At 39.6% G+C, this 18,514-nt stretch overlaps 1 protein-coding gene across 1 annotated transcript in view; it reads left to right on the top strand.

Moving 5' to 3' along the window:
* Positions 1-561: 561 nt before the first annotated feature.
* Positions 562-18,514, top strand: part of IRAG2 (inositol 1,4,5-triphosphate receptor associated 2) — a gene marked incomplete at its 5' end in the record, with an annotated part of 39,686 nt that continues 21,733 nt past the window's right edge. The window contains 16 exons of the mRNA XM_084269103.1: positions 562-1,144; positions 1,940-2,050; positions 2,795-2,975; positions 3,196-3,269; positions 3,348-3,426; positions 4,393-4,551; positions 5,724-5,841; positions 7,223-7,273; positions 8,450-8,527; positions 9,063-9,119; positions 11,211-11,270; positions 11,379-11,443; positions 11,547-11,646; positions 13,290-13,421; positions 13,687-13,788; positions 17,242-17,405. Coding sequence (XP_084125229.1) covers positions 562-1,144; positions 1,940-2,050; positions 2,795-2,975; positions 3,196-3,269; positions 3,348-3,426; positions 4,393-4,551; positions 5,724-5,841; positions 7,223-7,273; positions 8,450-8,527; positions 9,063-9,119; positions 11,211-11,270; positions 11,379-11,443; positions 11,547-11,646; positions 13,290-13,421; positions 13,687-13,788; positions 17,242-17,405 — 2,114 coding nt within the window. The remainder of the gene's footprint in view (positions 1,145-1,939; positions 2,051-2,794; positions 2,976-3,195; positions 3,270-3,347; positions 3,427-4,392; positions 4,552-5,723; positions 5,842-7,222; positions 7,274-8,449; positions 8,528-9,062; positions 9,120-11,210; positions 11,271-11,378; positions 11,444-11,546; positions 11,647-13,289; positions 13,422-13,686; positions 13,789-17,241; positions 17,406-18,514) is intronic.

The raw sequence follows: 18,514 nt of genomic DNA, 5'->3' as shown, positions 1-18,514 counted from the left end.
GCTGTTAAACCTGAATTGCTTTTAGACTTTAACCATGGAATTGGGGAAGGAAATACATGCTGCAAATGTGAACAGAAGTAATAGTTACAAAAGCTGTGTGAGGTTTTTGTTTCTGCTTAATGACTGCTTTTTTATATAAAGAGAAATAAACAATTTGGGATAAATTGGTCTGAGTAATATTCCTTAGTGCTATTTTTAAAAGATAGTAAACTGCTAGTTTGCAGGATGTTTTTCAGTCCTTATTTTTGTTCCCTGCAATCCCTGACGTGGTTATTGTATTTAAGAATATGCAATGAGATTTCTGAAAGTGTTTCTTTCCTTCTTCACTGCCTTTTCCAAATCCACACTGCTTCTAGTTCTCTGGAGAACTGAACATCATGACTAGAGGCTTCTGTCCCAGCTGCATTTGAAGCAAAGATTTTCAAATTGCTTGATACCAAAGCTCCAAGTTGTCTGCTGAAAGGAAAAAGTGACCTAAAGAATATATGTATGTTTATAATTCTGACTCTTATCTCTTGTCCCTATCCTTTCCAGATACTTTGTGAAAGAGGCAAACTGATAATGTCTTCAGAACATGGAGCTAACAAACGGCATCATAACCCAGTGGACAGTATATGCAGAAAGATCAAATCTATCCAAATGATGGACCAAGTCTCTAACCCTGCTTTGCAGATACCAAAATTTCAGTCCAGGAACTTCGACAGTCCACAGTGCAATATCAGGAAGAATCTGGAAGAAATACTGAAGAAAAGAACTTACAGAAGCCATGATAGTAGTGGTTCAGACTTGATCAGTCCCAGCAGTAACAGCGTTTTCTCAGCAGACTTGCAGTTGCAGTCACCTTGCCTCAGGCACATCTCTGACTCCCGTTCTGCTGATGCTATGTACTCAGTCATTAAGAGTGAAGAGAGATCCAGCAACTCATGGATGTCAGTATGTCCCATGGAGAACTGTTCTCCATCTTACTTCAGATCCAGAGAGGCTAATACCCAGGATAAACTGCGTGCTTTAGCCAATATCGAATCCAAAGATCTGCTTTGCTTTACATCAAGCCCAAACTTATATTTTTTCCCATCTGATAAAAAGTCAGAAAGTGCTGTGACCCAGTCTCCTCTACCAAAGAGATTATCTTCCAGTGAAAGAGGTAAAGATCCTGGAAAAACACTACCCTCCCAATCCAAAGTCCTAGTCATCTGAACATTCAGCCTACATAGATGACATTGATTTACTACTTGAGCTAGTAATAGTACTTTTTAGAATCACTCAAATCCAATAAGACTGCAAAAAGACCTAAGGAAAATCTCAGTCTTTCTTTTAAAAAGTATGAATGTAAGAAGTGAGAAAGTAATAAATCACAATTTTTTTCAGACTTGCCAATTCCATTTTGTTGATAATACATTTGGCTTTTAATTTAGTTTGCCTTCTTATATAAGAAGATACATGAGTTTGGGTGTGGCTATTTGTCTTTTGGTTTTGGTTGTGTGGTTTTAGGGGATTTTTAAGGATTGTTTTCTTAATAGCTTAATCTGACCATGATGACTTCCCTACAGTATATCTAGAAGGGAGGGAAGAAATACCTGACTTCTTAAAATGTTCTGGTTTATATTCTTTTACTTCATGCAAAAGAATAGCCAGACTTGCCAAAAATATAAGTGTAGAAGTAAAAGCATAAGCCAGTTCCTAACTGAGAGGGTCCAGCTGAACAGTTCCTGGTGTTATTTGGCAGTAAAAGCTCTGTTTTTATTGTGGGAGGAGGAAGCTGGTTGGTTGGTTTTCATTATTTTTTTAAATAGTCTTAATTTTTTAATATTTTTTTTAAAATGTGGTATGTTATGTGTGCTTGTGCTATTACAAACATAATATTGTAGTTAGAAGCTATGGTGCATGACAGTTACTATAAGCAAATAAAGCTGGATGCTAACAAATGTATTCTTTGTAGGATGGAAGCAGTCACTGGGGTACAAAGCTGACAACATGCATGATATAAGCTTGATCTGTGAAGAAGACCTACTGACCGCTATCTTCTTTGCATGTGACATAGAGCATACAGGTTTGCCAATGGCTCTTCTTTGCTCCATTTTGTTCTCTTCTTGACAAATCTTCAAGGCTAAAATTGTGTTCCAGAGACATGCCAGACTGTGATAAGCTTTGACTGGCTCCCTTAGATAGGTGCATGTATGTGTGGCAGATAGAGAATAAATATTTGTGCCTCTCTTGCATCATGGTTATCCCTTCTCTCCTCCTGCCCCCCTCCAGCTCATTTTTGCTGTATTTTAGTGAAAAGGAAGTAGAGGAGCAACAGGCTTCTAGCATTTAACCTTGTTGGAAATGACTGTTTATTTCTTTTAGGCTTTTTTGTGTTAGAAAAGAAAAACTTGGGAAACTTCAGAGCAAGAGACAATTCCTCTGAGTTCCACCTCAAACATGACAAAAACTGGTAATGAAAAGAGTTACCTACCAGAGTAAGATAATGTCAGTCTCGGGGTTTGCCCAATTTGAGATCTGAAAAGTAGTAGTGTAGCAAACGTGTTGAGTTTGTTGTGCTTAAACTGAAGTCCACAGAACTAGTAAACTGGACTTCAAGCTTCTGTTTTAGAACAACAAAGCCAAACATAAGCACAAAACTATTCCTGTCCAGGTCATGCTAGAACTGCAGGGACAAGTTGCTTGTCTACAGCTCTCAAGGGCAATTCAATACACAGTACTGCAGATCAGTAGCACGTCCTTTTACTGCTTTTTATAATGGCCTACTAGACTTCAGAGGCTGGCATATGGATGCCTGTATCTCTTTCAGGAAAAGTAGCAGTTTCCAAGATAGTTGATTATTTGAGACATACAACTAGTCGGGGATCAGAAGACAGTGGTCTGGAAGAGCTGTGCAACATGCTTGACCCGGATCAGAAAGATGTCTCCATGGACCTGGAAACATATCATGCCATCATGAAAGAGTGGATTGAAGACTGTAAGAGAAAATGGTAATAGCTTTTTATCAGTAAATCTCATAAAAGCTTCTGTGAAAACAGAAGAGTGGAAAGTTCTCCTTTGGCTTTCTCCTTCCACACTCTGGAACAAAGATGACATCAGGACACTCGGACCGCAGTGTGGGCTTTGGCTGAAAGCACTTAAATGTTCTAAAGTTGATAAACAATCTAATGTCATGCTGATTTTCTGACTCTTGATACTTCCTTGTTTCAGGGAAGATAGTGCCACTGAGGAACTAACAAACATGGAAGACCTGGAATTTAGAGTGCATAGAAGTACCTCTGAAGGTGCAGACCATTTTACTCTGTTTTTTTTCAGGAAAAGTCAGCTTTTTACTCTAAATCTGAAACTCCTATCTCTTTCAGCAAAAAAGATGCATGTCCAGATGAATGTTACATCAGGAAGTTTGGAAGCCTTTGGGGGTGATGTGTCTAAGGGAGATATGTAAGTCCATTAAAAAATTCTTTCTCAGAATTTAGTACTCCTAGATTTGAATTACTTGAGAGCAATCCCTGGAACCACTGTTCAGGAAACCGTCTTGGCACTCTTTTTCAAGAGCTAGTACATTCTGCTTAGACTTAAAAACAGTAGTAATTTTTCCTGCTGATATCTTGGTCCCTCTGCATCCATTTGCCTCTTTGATTTCCTGTGGTCAGAATTGTGCCATACATTTCTTTTCCTTTTTAAATGGTTTCCTTCTATCCCCCAGTTTCTTAGGTGTATGACAAGAGACACTATCCCCTGAAAATCTGGTCCTTAGGCTTGTTTGGTTTGTTTGGGGTTTTCTGGGGTGGGTTTTTTTGGTTTTGTTTTGGGGGGTTGGGGTGTGTGTATGTTTGGGGGTTTTATCACTTTTTTGTAATCATGACTGACTTAGATTCTGTTAATAGCAAAGGAGTCTAACACCAGAAGTTTCAAAATTAATTTTTGCAACAGATGCAGAGTCAAAAATCTTAAGATGTGCTTTCTGATGCTTCTCTATTGTTTCTCAGGATCTCAAGAGGGTGATGCTTGAAGCTTCAGTTGAAAGTGTGAGGGATTGTTTAGGGGGAAACAAAAGGACACAGAAAAGTTAGCAAACTAGCAATGGCCTAGGAGGTGATTAGCAAAGGTTTAAGATACTGTCCTGCAGACATCCAGATGTAGCACCTGTCTGGTGGTTTACTTGAACTACAGGGAGCATAAAGTGCATAAAAACAAAACAGTTCCTGGTGTTCATAGAATTAGAGAATGGATCTCAAAATGACCTGATATCTCTGGAGAGCAAATGACTGTACATTACAGAATTACAAGTCCTCTGCAGGCTCTCCTCAGACTTGTAATCAGTGCAGCACAGATCAGGGTTTTTAAAAAAATAAACTAGATTTAAGTCACCTTTCTCAATCTTTCCTGGTTTTGTTATTGCAACAGGGAGACTTCTGACTTGATAACATGTGTTGCGGACCTGCAGTACAACAACCAAAAGCTTCAGGAAGAGAACAACAAGCTGAAACTCACACTGGAAGCTGTGGATGAGGCCAACAATAAGCTGTTGGCAGACAATGAGGATTTACGTCAGCAAATAAAGAGGTGGGAGACCCTGGTAGCACCAGGTCTATGGTGTAATGGCCATGGGCAGGTACATGTTCTTCCAAGTTCCAGCCTTGCTTTATGCTTTTAGCCTTGTTAGTGTTTCATGACAGCAGCTTTCTTGACTTAATGTAGCATCTGTGAAGTTTAACCCTCTTGCCTGACTCTTCTGCTCTGTATCTCCTGGTTCTTATAAAATCAGTCTATCATAGTGTGGCTCTTGCAGCGTGAGGAGCAGTGGGTGCACACAGGTGAAATCTTAAGGTAAAGGAGAATTATACAAAACAAATAACACACAGATGAAAAAAAAAAAGGCTTAATATTGCCAATAGAACAGCCAAGAACTGGAAGGCATCCAATCTTAGACCACATACTTGCTGCCAAGCAGAGGAGAAATCAGCATATAAGAGCTATTTTGCTAGTCCCTTGAGGAACTGAAGTGAGTTGTTTCACTAGCTTAGTACTGCTGCAGCCTGGGGACCCACCAATGCCATGAGTATGAGCCTGTTTTCACAGTGAGTTCATAATGTTCATTTGACTCAAATAATTTGAATGTAATATAGTTATGTCAACTGCCAAACCATTCCCAGTATCTTCTGGGAAGATCAAGGCAAGAGTTCTGCAGCATGGTTTGTATAGGACATGTGCCCTCGTGTTGAATTTGGGATGTTTGGCAGCCTGGAACTAGCTAGGTGAAGTGTCTTTCCCCTTTGGTTAAATACACATTGTTTGGGGTATCAGGTTATGATAAGAAAATGATGTAGAGCTTATCCTTGAAAACTGAACTGTGGAATGTTTTCTGTGACTGCTAACAATGAAATATTGTAAAGATAAGGTTATGTGCTCAGGTAACCTGATGTATTTGACTAACAAGCTAGATAACATGCTTTTGTTTGTGTCCACCTAACTATCTTGTGTCCTATGTTTGCCTGGGGTCTCATCCATTACTGTGAGAGCAGGAGGGGGTGATAAATGGAATGGAAGTCCATGAGCCTTTCCTTACTGGAACAAAATGCTGGGCTTAACAGAAGAACAACAATCAAGTTTAAGTATCTTTGCCAAAGAATAAGTCCCTGGTGGCTTCTAAAAATACTGTCCTTGGTATTTCAAGCCTCTCTAATGACCAACAGTCACTCAAAAAAGCTTCTCTGGATTTATTTCCCCACACACAGCATCCAGCATTCTGTGCTGAAAGCCAAATCACTGGAAGAAGAACTAGAAGAAGCAAAAACCAATCTGAACCTTTCTGAAGAGAAGAGACAGCAGATTCTCTGCCAGAATAAGCAGCTAGTAGGTGCTCTTATTTCTTGGCTTGCATTGCACAGCATGTCATACTTTGCAGTAACAATGACACGATTGCTCTGAGTGTAAAAAAAAAAAAAAAATCACCAGCTTGGCATTCTCTGTGCCAATGGGTACTGAGAGATGTTGAGGATGTTTGAAATGTAATTTATTAGTGTGATGAAAATACTGTGAAGTTTTTGCATGGAAGTTTCTTTAACTACTATCAGTTACAATGAAGAAAACAATTAAAAGGGCCAGTCTCACATAATTATGTTTAAAGATAACAGCTCTTGTGCTGCCATCATGAAGCCCTATCTATTTTGAAGTTGGTGATGTTCTGCCAGAAATTCTTGTGGCTTTTCTACAACCAAGATAAGAAACTCAGTTCACATGTCCACATAAAAGTCACTTTCCAAAACACCCCTAGGTTATTGTCAAGGTCTGTATAGGCTGGCAGATATAACAAGGGCCTGTCAGAAACCTGCCTATTTTGGACTGACAGCTGGAAGCCAGGTGTCAGAGTAGCAAAGCCTGTGTGACTGTTAGAGGTGTAGAGCAGGCTGGTAAGAAGGCTGATGTGGCTGCAGCATTAGCAGGTGTTGCCAGACACCAGAGCGTAGGCTTCCTGGAGAACATATACTTGCGTTGCTGCCATGCATGTCGTTCACACTGCAGCACCATCTCTGTGTCTTGCTCTGTGGGTGTAGCTGTAAACTGGTGTTCCACAGCTGTGTGCTGCTGATGGTGGGTATTTAGAAATGAAAAAAAAAAAAGTCTCTATGTCAAGCAAGAACACAAGATTTTCTTGGTGCTATCTTGCTGCAGTCTGTGTGTATTTCTGTTTTGCTTTCATTTGAGACTACATGCATAATTCACCTTGTGAGGAGGTAGGATGGGAGATAGAAATATTATAGGCACAAGTATAACACTTCTAATAAGTCCCTTAGTTACTATTCCCTGTGCAGTGGAGGCTCCGAGTGGGATACTAGTACCTTTCTTCATGTCTGATATGAAAAAAGTGCAGCGTGGCAGATTTGCCTTAAGCATGAGTGCAACCAGACTTGCTCACTCTGGTCTCAAATACCTCCTTCCTGTCATCTGGTGGTCTGAGTCTTACTCTGATTTGAAATGCTTGTGTCAAACTCTTTAGAGAGGGTCCATGAGCTGTACCGGCCTCAGCACTCCCTTTTCTGATGTGCTTTCTGCTTAAAACAAAGGAATACAAGGCCACAGCTTTATACTGGGCTCTGGATGTGTTTGTGGTCTGTTTGTGGTTGGATTTTTTGCTTAGACTGGCTTTGAATGTTGAATGTGCTAAAACCAACTATTTTCTTCCCCCTTTCTCTCTCTTCTTTCTTTTTTTTTTTTATGTAATAAACCTGTTCAGGAAAAAGAAAATCAGTCCCTGCTTATCAAAATTACTTCTCTCCAGGAAGAGGTAAAATAAATAACTTTGCAAGTACATGTGAGCTTTTAGCTGGACAAAAGGCATTAAGAAATGGCATGTTTATCAGACTTTGAAGCCTGAAATGCTAATTAGGTTATCAAAATTATCTTGCATTTTACAAGGATGACCTATCATAAAACTTTGTAACTTGAAGTTGCACTGTGCTTCAGACTTTCCATTTGCTGGGTAAGTAAGGATATGAGGTTAAAGTATGGGGGCCAGGGACAAGTAGCTGTTTTTCCCTATTTTTCAAAGCTTTATAGACAAATTCCAAATACTTGTAGTTAATACAGCTAGAAATATACAAATAATATTGAAAAAATCTCCATAATGCTTTTTCGTTTCCTATTCACTTCTGGTTTCCCTCCTTTAAGATGCAAAGGAAGAGCTCTGTAGAGAGCTGTAATGCACCCCAAAACATGCAGTGGCTGGGGGCTATAATCATAGATAAATCTGTTGACACTGGCCAAGTACCTACAGGATGCTTGCAGGGAACATACTGCTAATAGAGCTATATCTCTAGGGTTTTGGGGTTTTATTTTAATTTTGTGTGGGGTTTGGTGGTTTATTTTTTTCCCCCAGAGGAGAGCCATTCATTCTTTTATTTACTTCATTAAAGTAAATATTTTATAAACCATTTTCTATCAAGTGAAAAAATATTTTAATGTTGTCTTACAGCCTGTATTTTAGACTATATAGCATGAAACAGGCTATATCATACATAGCAATGAAAAGAAGCAACTCATAGATTCAGAAATGTATTATCTATTAAGAACAATATGGTAGTGACCATTCTTTGCGTGTTTGCCATGCTTAAGATTAGTCTTTCCGAAAAACTTCAAAGTCCAAGTAGCTATTAAACTGCATCTCTCCCAAAAACAATTCCAATGTTGCAGGCCTGAAAGATTTTCTTTAGTTTTCTAGGTCTGGTAGTGTTTAAAAATCATGTTTTGAGGGTTTCTCTTTTAACAGTGCTGTGGAGAAATGGGGAGGGAAGTAGCAGAAACAGTTTCAGTGGGGCAAGCACATAAAATATATGTGCATAAATGCTGGTAGATCTTTAGTGTAGGCAGTAGCTTGGGGGTGGAGATGTCATTTTGCCTAGTTTCTTCCAGGAGAAGCTGTCAATCCATTTAGCTGTGCCTAAACACTCTGTATCTTGTTCAGAATATTAGGAATAGCATGGACACTGATGAACTTCAAAAGAAGATTTTGGACCTGTCTAAAAATGCAGCAGAACTTCAAGTAAGCATCTCAACTTTAGGAGGAACAAAAAGACATCCTACAGTTTACTTGTGTATAGTGAGTGAAATGTCTGCCTCTGGAAGGTAGACAGCTCTGAGCCTGTCCATCTTGAAGAACTGTAGTGCAATCGTAACTTGGAGTGTGTAACAGCTTTCACTAAGGGTGTTGCTGCCTGGAGGCTAAGTGCCAGGCTAATATAAACAATCCACAGTTTTGTTGTATCCCAGAAGTTTTAACCTGGAGGAAAGTTCTCTTGCCCCATTATTTGAGGGAAATACATTTTAAAAGTCATGTTATGGCTAATGTCTGTCCAGTCTAATAGTTTCAGCAACAAGAGGAAACAAAGGTGATCATGAAAGCTGAGAATGCTTTCACTTTTTAAGTGGAGGCAAGACTTGAACATTGACATGCACCATGAAGAATTTAACTTCTTCTAAGCAAAGAATGCTGATATCCTTTTACTTTTCCAACCAGGAGACAGGAGCGGACTTGTATTATAGTGCATACTGATGATTTTGATCTTCTTATTCTTTAGATCCAGGCACATATCTATGAGAGCACTGTGGTGACTAAAGAGGCAAGTTTGATCCAGGTTAGTTGCTTTTACTTCACTGCAGTCTTGACTGGAGATACTGACCGTGGGATGATTTGTTAAAAGGCAAGGCAATGCTCCTCATTGTGGCACTTCTATTTCTACTGTTCTCACGCTACAGAACCTGATCCTATAAACGGCTTCAAAGTAGGCGAGATCTGCTTTAGGACCTGGTTATGAGTCAGCATAATTAAAGGTTTCAGGGTTTTGTTGTTTTAACAAAAAAATACCCCCCAAAAACAAAAACACCCAAACCAAAGTTCTGCAGACTTCAGAAATGGTATAGAAACTTCTAAAGGCTGCTGCCTTCTACAGTTGGTGAAAGAATGTACCTGCAGAAGATCCTTACCTTCATGTATCCTACTTAAATTCTTTAATTTTTGTGTCAAGCTAGAAATGGTGACACAGAGCCCAGTGGAAAAGAAAATGTGTGCTTTCATATTACTGAGCTGTAATTACCTGGGCTTTGCTGAAGAGTAAACGTTTCTAAAGTTGTTTTTAAACTTCTATTTTGTATTTGAAAACAAAGACCTAAGAATACACAGGAGTGTTTAGCATTCTCTGTGTTAATGAATTATGCAAATAGCCTCATAGGTTAATGGAATTTCTATTCAGCATACCATGTTCTAAATCTGAAACATCTAAAGCTAATGAAATATTTTGCCATTAGGCAATCTGCAAAATGAGTGCAGCTGAATAGTGACAAGAGAACCTAACTTAAATGTGGTCCAGATAATAATTCAGAGTGGGGGTTTTGGTTGGGTTTGGTTTATTGTTTCCCTGAAGCAGCTCAAGGATATGAATGAATTAAGTTTGGGGTTTGGTTTTTTCTCTTTCTCAAATGATACAAAGCTTTTATGGCCTCTGTAGTATCCTTTTATTTTAAAAAGGCTTTTATAGTCTATTGACTAAATGGGAATTTTGAAAGCAGACTGATAGATGACATGTTTTTATTGATAGAGGCTGGTTTGTATAATCTTCAAGAAAAAAGTATGGAAAACTGACTTAGCTTGTTGGCATTAGGACATGTGGGATAAGCTAAAAACCCACTCTTAGCTCATTAGATAAAGGTAGATTGGATAGGATTGATGGCCATTGAAAATTATTATGCAGCCTTTGTTTTCCAGGCCTGCATAATATATATGAAGACAGGGGAAAAAAAAACCAAAAAAACATTTGGTCTTTGGTTGGTTGGTTTTGGGCTTGGGGTTTGGGGGGTTTTTTTTGGCTTAGTTTTTTTTGTCCTTTTTAAATCTTTATATATGTTGTCTTTGTCATGGCTGGAAACCTGGTTTGGTGATCCCATTTTCCGTGCTTAACATTCTCTATATTTCATCTCTCAAACATAAACGATTTTTACAGAGGAGGAGGAGGAAGAAGTCATAAAAGGAGTGAAAGAACCAGAGCTCCTACTTGAAGTTCCTTTTTTCCTTAAGAAATGCTTTGTTTGTCTGTGCAGTGTCTTCTACTGTAACGGTATAATGTGACTGAAGCCTATTACTAGTTTGATGTTAAGAGAGCTATTACTTCTCTTAACTCAGTCTCCTCAGCCTCACCGTGAGGGCTGATAGAAACATATCACTTCAATTAGGTGGAGTTTAATCTGCAGAGTGCTACAACCTCTGCCTTTTAATCATAAAAAATGAGAATAAACACAGAATGCTGCAACTTGTTTTAAGGGTCATTTGAGGTTAAAACTCACACCAGTCATAATGTTGTCCAGGTTTGCAGTTAAAATGAGAATGTTTGTCTAAAGTAATCTGCTACCGTTGGTACGGAGACCAGGTAAGTAATAAATTAATACACAGCACCTGGAAAGAGGTTTTAATGTTTCCTTAAATTCAGGAGTTGCATATGAAAGGTCTCTTGGGTATCTTGTTAGCCAATATGCGATGTAATGAACTGTAATATTTTTGTTTAACAAAATTAGGTTGCTGCTCAAATCTAAATCATACAGCTTGTTGTTGTGATGTAGGATTCCACATAGTGTTGATTACAAAGGATAATAGCTATAAGGGTTACAAATATGCCTCAGTGTTTTAGTTGCTGGGCTGTGTACTTTAAAGGTTCCTTTTTCCACAATGTCTGCAGAAGGAGCAGGACATCAAAGAACTGAAGCTAACCATTGTGGAGTGTTCCTCGATAATAGAGGTACGGGACAAAGTTAATTTCCTGACTATGTGAGGGGAAAGCTTGTGTGTCCTATGCTTATTCTGCATGACAAACTAACAGTCTAACCGGGTCTGATGTGTGTTTTAGACTTTGCGGGCAGAAAAAAAGAAGCTGCTGGAGAACATGCAACACATACAGCAAGAGCTCATCTCGTGAGTATTGTGAACAAGCCCCAGGAAACTCACTTCACCAGAAGTCAGAAAGGGCTGATACATGCTTTTTCCACACACCCCTTCCCCACCCTGGTTTTTTTAGAAATGTTTTGAGTTTCCCATTGTTCTGTGAATTTAACAGTAATATTCCTGAAGGGACGAATTCGCTGCACTGTGAACTGGAACTCGCTCAGTCTTCTGAGGTATGAATCAAATCTTTATTGAATCTCATCCTGGTTGTCTTGCAGCAGTAAAGGAAGAACAAAGCTTTTTCCCTGTAGATCATTAGATAACTCTGAACTTGAAGCCATTAATCCCTGAACGCAAGCATAGAATGTGAAGGTTACAATATTATCACAAGTACATTGGAGAAAGTACAAAGAAAAAAAAGCAAACAAAACATTCAGATCTTTACAAAGTAAATCTGGAAGGACTAGGGTCATGCATTTAGCTGGCAGAAGAACAGACTGATAGGAGAAGATGCAAGCTTTCAAATATAGGAAGGCTATTATGCTGGCGAAATTAAGTCTGTTTCTTTCTGTACTACCTATACCAGACAATTCCTTTCAATTGCAGGAGGGGAAACTTCAAGGAAGAAAGAATTCTAATATAGTGGAAAAGAAAATTAATATTCGAGTAGGCACCTTGAGGAGGTTGTAGAGTATTCATCTAAATTATTCTTTAGAAACTTAGATTAGCATCTGTCTGTAGGTATTCTTTCCCTTGCCCCTCAGCAGGTACAATGGAGTCCTCTCCAGTGTGCTTGTGGTCATTTTTTCTTTCTTCCCTCCTATCTCTGAGGTCTTTGGATAGTGACTCAGAGGAGGACAGGAAGAGCATCCCTCTGAGTCTGGCACAGGCTGACAAAGTCTTAGTACTGCAGTTGAGCCTGTTGGTTTGAAATTGTAGTGTCCCTCACATCATCTGCCGAGCACCTATCAGGTGGTTTGGTAACTTTTGGGAACTATGCTTTTAATCAGACCACATAAAACTGGAAGTTTGGTCTCTAATTTACTGTTCTCATACCTCTCCAGCACTTCAATGGAGAACTACTGGGGGGGGGGGGGGGAGGGGGGAGGAAAAAAAAACACCAAACAGCAAACCAACAAACAAAATGATTTACATGTACATTATGTTTTTGGTTCAGACTTTTTTCCCCAAGATGCCCATTTCCCTACGGACATGTGATGGAGTCACATCCATCCTTACAGTGCTCTCTTCCTTTGAGATGCAAGCTATGCAAGAGACCTGATAACAAATATGCTACCACAGTCGTCATTCTTGTAAGACTGTGCTGCTACTTGCTTTTATGTGTAGTGCATTTACACAGAGTTAGCATCAGCAACAGGAGAAACATTCTCATGGACTAAAGCTACAGGCCCAGAAAGGAAAGTACTTGGCTAGGAAGCTTCAAAAGTAATATATTGTCTGCTATCATAGCTCCCCACAACCACAGTGAGCCATGGTGTTTACTGCTTCAATGGTATAATGAGGCACAATTCCACCTAATCAACTGTAAAGCAATCAAGGGATCTGCTAGTAAAAAGTGTGTTCTGAATAAAACTAAGTATTGACTTCCTCCTGCCTACTCCTGACATGAAAGTTTTTACATTGGATCACTCAGCAGCTTGCTTGGCTTGCCTCTTTTTTTTTTTTTAATTTTTTTTTTTTTAATCCTTATGACATGATGGGTTTGAAAACCTTTTGCAAGCTTCAAGTTTCAGTAGCTCTGACCTTCTGGTAAATACGATGCAGGAATACTTCAGGAAAGTCTAAATGTCACTGATGCTAGTTTGTAATAAGGAGATGTCAAAATAAGCTAGCAGCCTCTTCTGTCTCTTCAAAGATTACCAAGACTGAACGGACGTCCCTGGATGAAACACTGGACCGTGAAGTGCTGTTTTTACTTCAGGGACCTGAATACACTGGAGAAAAATTTAAGACTGTCATGCAAAACCTGGTCAGTGACAGAGCTTATATGAATAAGGATGTGATCTTCTATCAACCTTTTAATGAGGATTTCTCCAAGCATTGATGATCAGATTGTGTTTACTCCCTTTGAAAAAAACAATAGCTCATTGGGGTGGAGAGTGGGGTGTACTTCCTCTAACAAAATCTGTTGGTATCTACTCTAACACTTATATCCCTGGGTACTTTTGGGGAGCGATGTGTCAGACTAGTGCTAGAAATGCCAGGATTTTGAGTTTATGGGGTTGTGGTGGTGGTGTTTGGATCTTTTTCAGCAAGACGAAGCCTCTGAAGCAGAGGAGCTTGTCATGACCTCTTTACAATGGCTAAAAGATCCTGATGTGAACATGCAACAGGCTTGGGAAAGAAAACTTGTGGTAAGTAACAGTTTCTCTGAAGCTATTCTATGAAATTGTGGGGCTGTGCAAAACTCTTAAGGTAGGTATCTTCCTGCTGCATGTTATGTATGTTAATTACTTGAGTTCATAGCGTTCCATTCGGGGCTCAGAGATGGCCGTGTGGAGAGAAATACATTTTGTAACTTCTTCTGGTTTTGAGGAGGAAAGGGATGATTGCTTTTCACTTAAAAGATGTGCTTTTCCTGCCTTACCTTGTGCAAGAGCTTGCTTTGTTAAAACTATGCTTGAAGGAAAGGGTAGGTGAAGCAAGTTGATTTGAGGAGGAAAATGAGGTCAGTTGGCAATGCTGTATTGTGTGAGTTATGAAGCTTTTCTGCCCACTGTATGTTTCTGTGTGCCTCAAGCACCCACTTTCCCTTGTGCTCTGAATTTGGATGCAATAGAAGATGGTTTCACCACCAAGAGGGAGGAGGGATGTGGCTTTACAGCCAAATTTCTAATCAAAACTAGCTTTCTTTTGAAAGATAGTGAGTTCTGGTTTTGCTGACCATGCTCCACAGGAAAAGCTTCTACAAAACCATATATTACAACTTAATCTTGCATAATGTACTTTTACTATTCCTCATACCTCTTCTGAGGCTTGAAAGTAAAGACTTTTGCTCAAGGTAACTGCCAAAAATAACTTCCCCATGTGGTAGCAACAGTCTGTGGACGGAACTCAATTCTCTTGTTTTTGTTCCCTCCTCCTCCTCTCCCATGTAACAGCACAGCTTCTGAATTTTTCATTTTACTGGCTGTAGCTTTCTTCTCTAACCTGCTCCTTCCTACCAACCTGCTGTTAGGAATGCTGCTACAGGAAGCACTAAATGGTATGTAAATAGTGTCTTTTGGCTCCTCAATAGATGAAAAAAAAAGCCTCAGTTCACTGCAATTTGGTAATAGCAGGTGGCACCACAGTATGTGCCTTTTTTTTTTTAAAGCTCTTGGCTTTTAAGCAGCAAGCTACCCTTCTTTTCCTCTAGTGCTGCAAGATGTAGCTGGCCCTCTTTGTATTTCCTGGGCAGGCAGGGGCAATTTATTGGAGGTGTCCAGTCTGGCAGCCAGCTCTTTTGGTTTTTTTTATGTAAATCCTGAAAGCTTCCCCTTGGAGAAGGTGCATGTGCCTCAGTCTCTTCACCCTGGTGTAACCTTAGGAAGACTTGAGGAAACTGCTGGCTCATGCACTGCTGTAACTTTTCTTTATCTTGGCTAAAACTTCCTCCTCTTTTAAAGCTGTCACAGCTGAAAAATTGCTCATTAATTTACCATTCGTGTTGGGATTGTATTCTTGTTAAACACATGAAGCTAAAGACTTTTGGTGTGAGTGTTAGAGTTGATCATGGAAAATTAATCCTACTCTGGCTCCTAGATATTGATGCCTTTGGAAACTGAGACAACAGAGGATCAAGGAAGAATAAGATTCTTAATTTTAAAGCATTGTTCTAGGACCTGTGGTGATGGAAAGTGACTTCATGTCAAACATTGTCTTCACCTAGCTAACACAAGCCAATTATGTGGGAAATATGGTATATGGGGCTGAACAACACTAGATCCTTAAAGACACAAAGTAGCTTCTCCCAGCCTTAGAGAAAGCTGTTGTAGAAAAAGTATTTGAACCTCTGACCATGACTTGAAACTTAAACACTTTCCTACCCTTTATCAATGTGTTTTGCTGGGTTTTAGAGTTTTCAGGCATGTTTTACAGTATACTTATGAAGTAAACATTAAGGGTGCCTGTGGTTTTGTGTGCATACATATATATGGCCTGGCAGCATCAAGGTCAGGTTGGATGGGGCTTTCGGCAAGTTGGTCTAGTAGAGGGTGTCTCTGCCCATGGTAGGGTTGCTGGTATTAAATGGGCTTTGAGGTCCCTTCCAACCCAAACCATTCTATGATTCTGTGTAAGTGTAGAGAGATGGTGACAGTAAAAGAATTTTCACTCTTCTCTTGCTGGAAGATAAGACTGGCACATGTGCTCTGATAACCCTATACCACTTAGGCATCAAAACCTTGGTACTTCTAAGAACTGCATGCCTTGACTGAGAAACTGATCTTCAGGATGTGGACATCTGTACATTGTCACATCCCATGTCATCCTAGCAAACCTATCTAGCAAAGATGCTCAGGTGTGCTTTCTTTTTCCTTTTTATAGCATGAGCTTGATGTGTGTTTTGTTTCAAGTTCCTGAACAGCATTAGACTAGTAAATAGGTACTGTGTTCTGTAGGACTTACGTTCTTCCCCTTTGAAGTAATGTAAAATCCAAGAAATAAGAATGGCATTCTTAAGTGACCAATTTTGACTGTCATTAAGAATCCATTAAAAGCCGAGGACTTCTTGTATGTTTAGTTGAGTGAGACTGAGAATAGATTCTTCTTTCTCAGAGCTACATATTGCAAGTCACTGTTCAGAAAAATGCAGAGGATGCAGTTACTTAACACTTCATTTTTATCATCTTCCCTTTTTTCTTCCTACAAATAAGAGGTAAAACTGAGAGCCTTTGTCAAAGGGGTCAGCCTTAGACAGGTTTCATCTGCTAAGCTTGTATGAGAAACTGACATGTCCTTATTGCTTGGGTTTTTAAAAATTATTTTTCTGTAATACAAACTCAAACTGGTGACTGGATTTAGTTGTACTTTGAGGAAAGGGTCACAGAAGTCTAAACTATCAATTTTGGGACTTCCTGCAAGCTGGTCATTATTAAAAATTCCACCTATGTTATATGTTTTTTTCATTGCTGTATCTGGGCGTCTTGTGATGGAGGTTTTCTGCCTTAAGTTGTGATGGTCTACATGGTCCCTCCTGTACCATGTAGTCTTCTGCCACGCTTACTGTGAATGCTTGCTAACTATACATTTGTTTTACAAGGAATAAGGAGAAAGAGGACTCTGTACCCTAGGTCTTCACAGAAAGAAAGATTGAGTAGCTTTTGACTTAGAAGTAACCTTTTGAAAAAAGTGGGAGCTATTTGCCACATTGAACTGGAGTGTGGAAGGCTTATGTTTTCTTGTGCAATCTGTTATGCACTGCTCTACCTTAAAGTCTTTAAAGTACTAACACCCAGCAGGAGTCTAGCCTGTGTCCCCCTGCGTCCCATCAGATACAGGAGACACTGGTTTGAAGTTTAGCTAGCTTTGTTAACTACACAAAGCACTGTCTTGTACAAAACAGACACCCATTTCTCCTTTATGGTATCTTCTTTTTTTAACTATATTTTTTTCTCCTTTTTCTCTCTCCTTTCCCAACCAGATGCTGTGTGAGTAGATTACAAAATATTGTCAATCATCCACCTCTTTTCTTGCTGATAGTGTTGGATGTAGGTGATGAAACTAAATGGTGTAGCAGGGAAACTAATTTTCATTGTGTAAATTCGGCTCCTGGTTTACTGTCTCTGACTCTGCTCCTCACCTAACCATAAGGCAAAATTCCACAGGTTCTCAAGCAACAGCTAGGAGAAAAAAGACATCTTTGGATCCAGAAACTTCATCTCTTGGAAAAGTACAAAGAATCCCTAGATAAGGATTTTATTCAGGTGGCAGGCAACCTGAGGAGAACCAAGACAGAGCAACTTCATCTAAAGAAGGAGCTCTCTGCCAGGTATGTCTTCAAAGTATGTATGTCTCTGGGTTACTTTTATTTTGGTTGGTTGGCTTAGTTTGGTTTTGGTTTGGTATTTGGGGGGGTGGGGCGGAGAAAGGTGGTGTTACTGGTTGCTTAGCTCTTTGGTGGTGGGTTTTGTTTTCGGTTGGTTTTTTTGTCAAGTGGATCAAAGTTTACTGAATTCTGAAGGCCTTTTTTCACACCTGCTCTTCTGGAGAGTGAATCTGGTTTGAACATGCTATGTGGAAGTTAAGGGTTGTGTATGAAGTAACATACGGTCTTGGAGATGTCTTTGAAAACACTGGGACCCCACAGACTGAGCAGCTAAAGCAAGAGGGTACTGCCTATCTGGCTGATCTGACCATTAATTTGCTGGTTTTCTGTGAAGCAGAAGCCCTGTAAAACATATGCCTCCAGGTGTTAATGTTTTGGGAGACAATTGCTATTCTCAGACAATATAATGTCTCTCTTTCTCAAGGTTATAGCTTCAGTGAGTTATCTCATTAAATATGAAAATGAAACTTCAAATTTTAGTTTATTGGCACATGGTTCCCACTATGAGTTTTGATGTTACAAATACGGGAGCGAAAGACGACAGATGCAAACCTCTGCCTGCCTGCACTCTCTCTTCTCCTCAGACATTCAGGGAAGTAGCTAGTCAAGGGGGGTTTTTGCCAGAAGAACTACTCTGAATTTGTCGTCTGTGGAACTGAGGCTTACTCATAGTGTCAGCCTTCTGCCATCCTACACTAAATGTAAATTTTTGCATACATGCCTTTACCTGGGTCTGGGGTGTAAGCAGCTTCCTAGGGCTTTGCATCCCTGCGAGCTAATGTGGAGCAGTCATACTGCACTTTTGCCTGACTTATCTTCCACTTAACATTGCTAATGTAGACCTCCCACGTGCTCTCCTTTCACTCAGAAAAGTTGATAAAAATACTGATGGTTTGGTTTCTTACAGCTGCCTCTCTGTAACAAAATTTTTTGTGGTGGTAGCAACAAGAAAAAAAGAAGTGAATTAAAGAAATGGGCAAAGGGTGTCTGCAGTGGAAAAGGGGTTTCTTGAAAGACTCATCTGTAGCACTGGTTCTGATGGCATCTGCTTG

The sequence above is a fragment of the Gallinula chloropus genome (genome assembly GCF_964237585.1).
Source record: "Gallinula chloropus genome assembly, chromosome: 1".
Lineage (NCBI taxonomy): Eukaryota > Metazoa > Chordata > Aves > Gruiformes > Rallidae > Gallinula > Gallinula chloropus.
The sequence above is the reverse complement of the archived record's forward strand: the minus strand, read 5'-3'. Positions and strand labels throughout refer to the sequence as shown.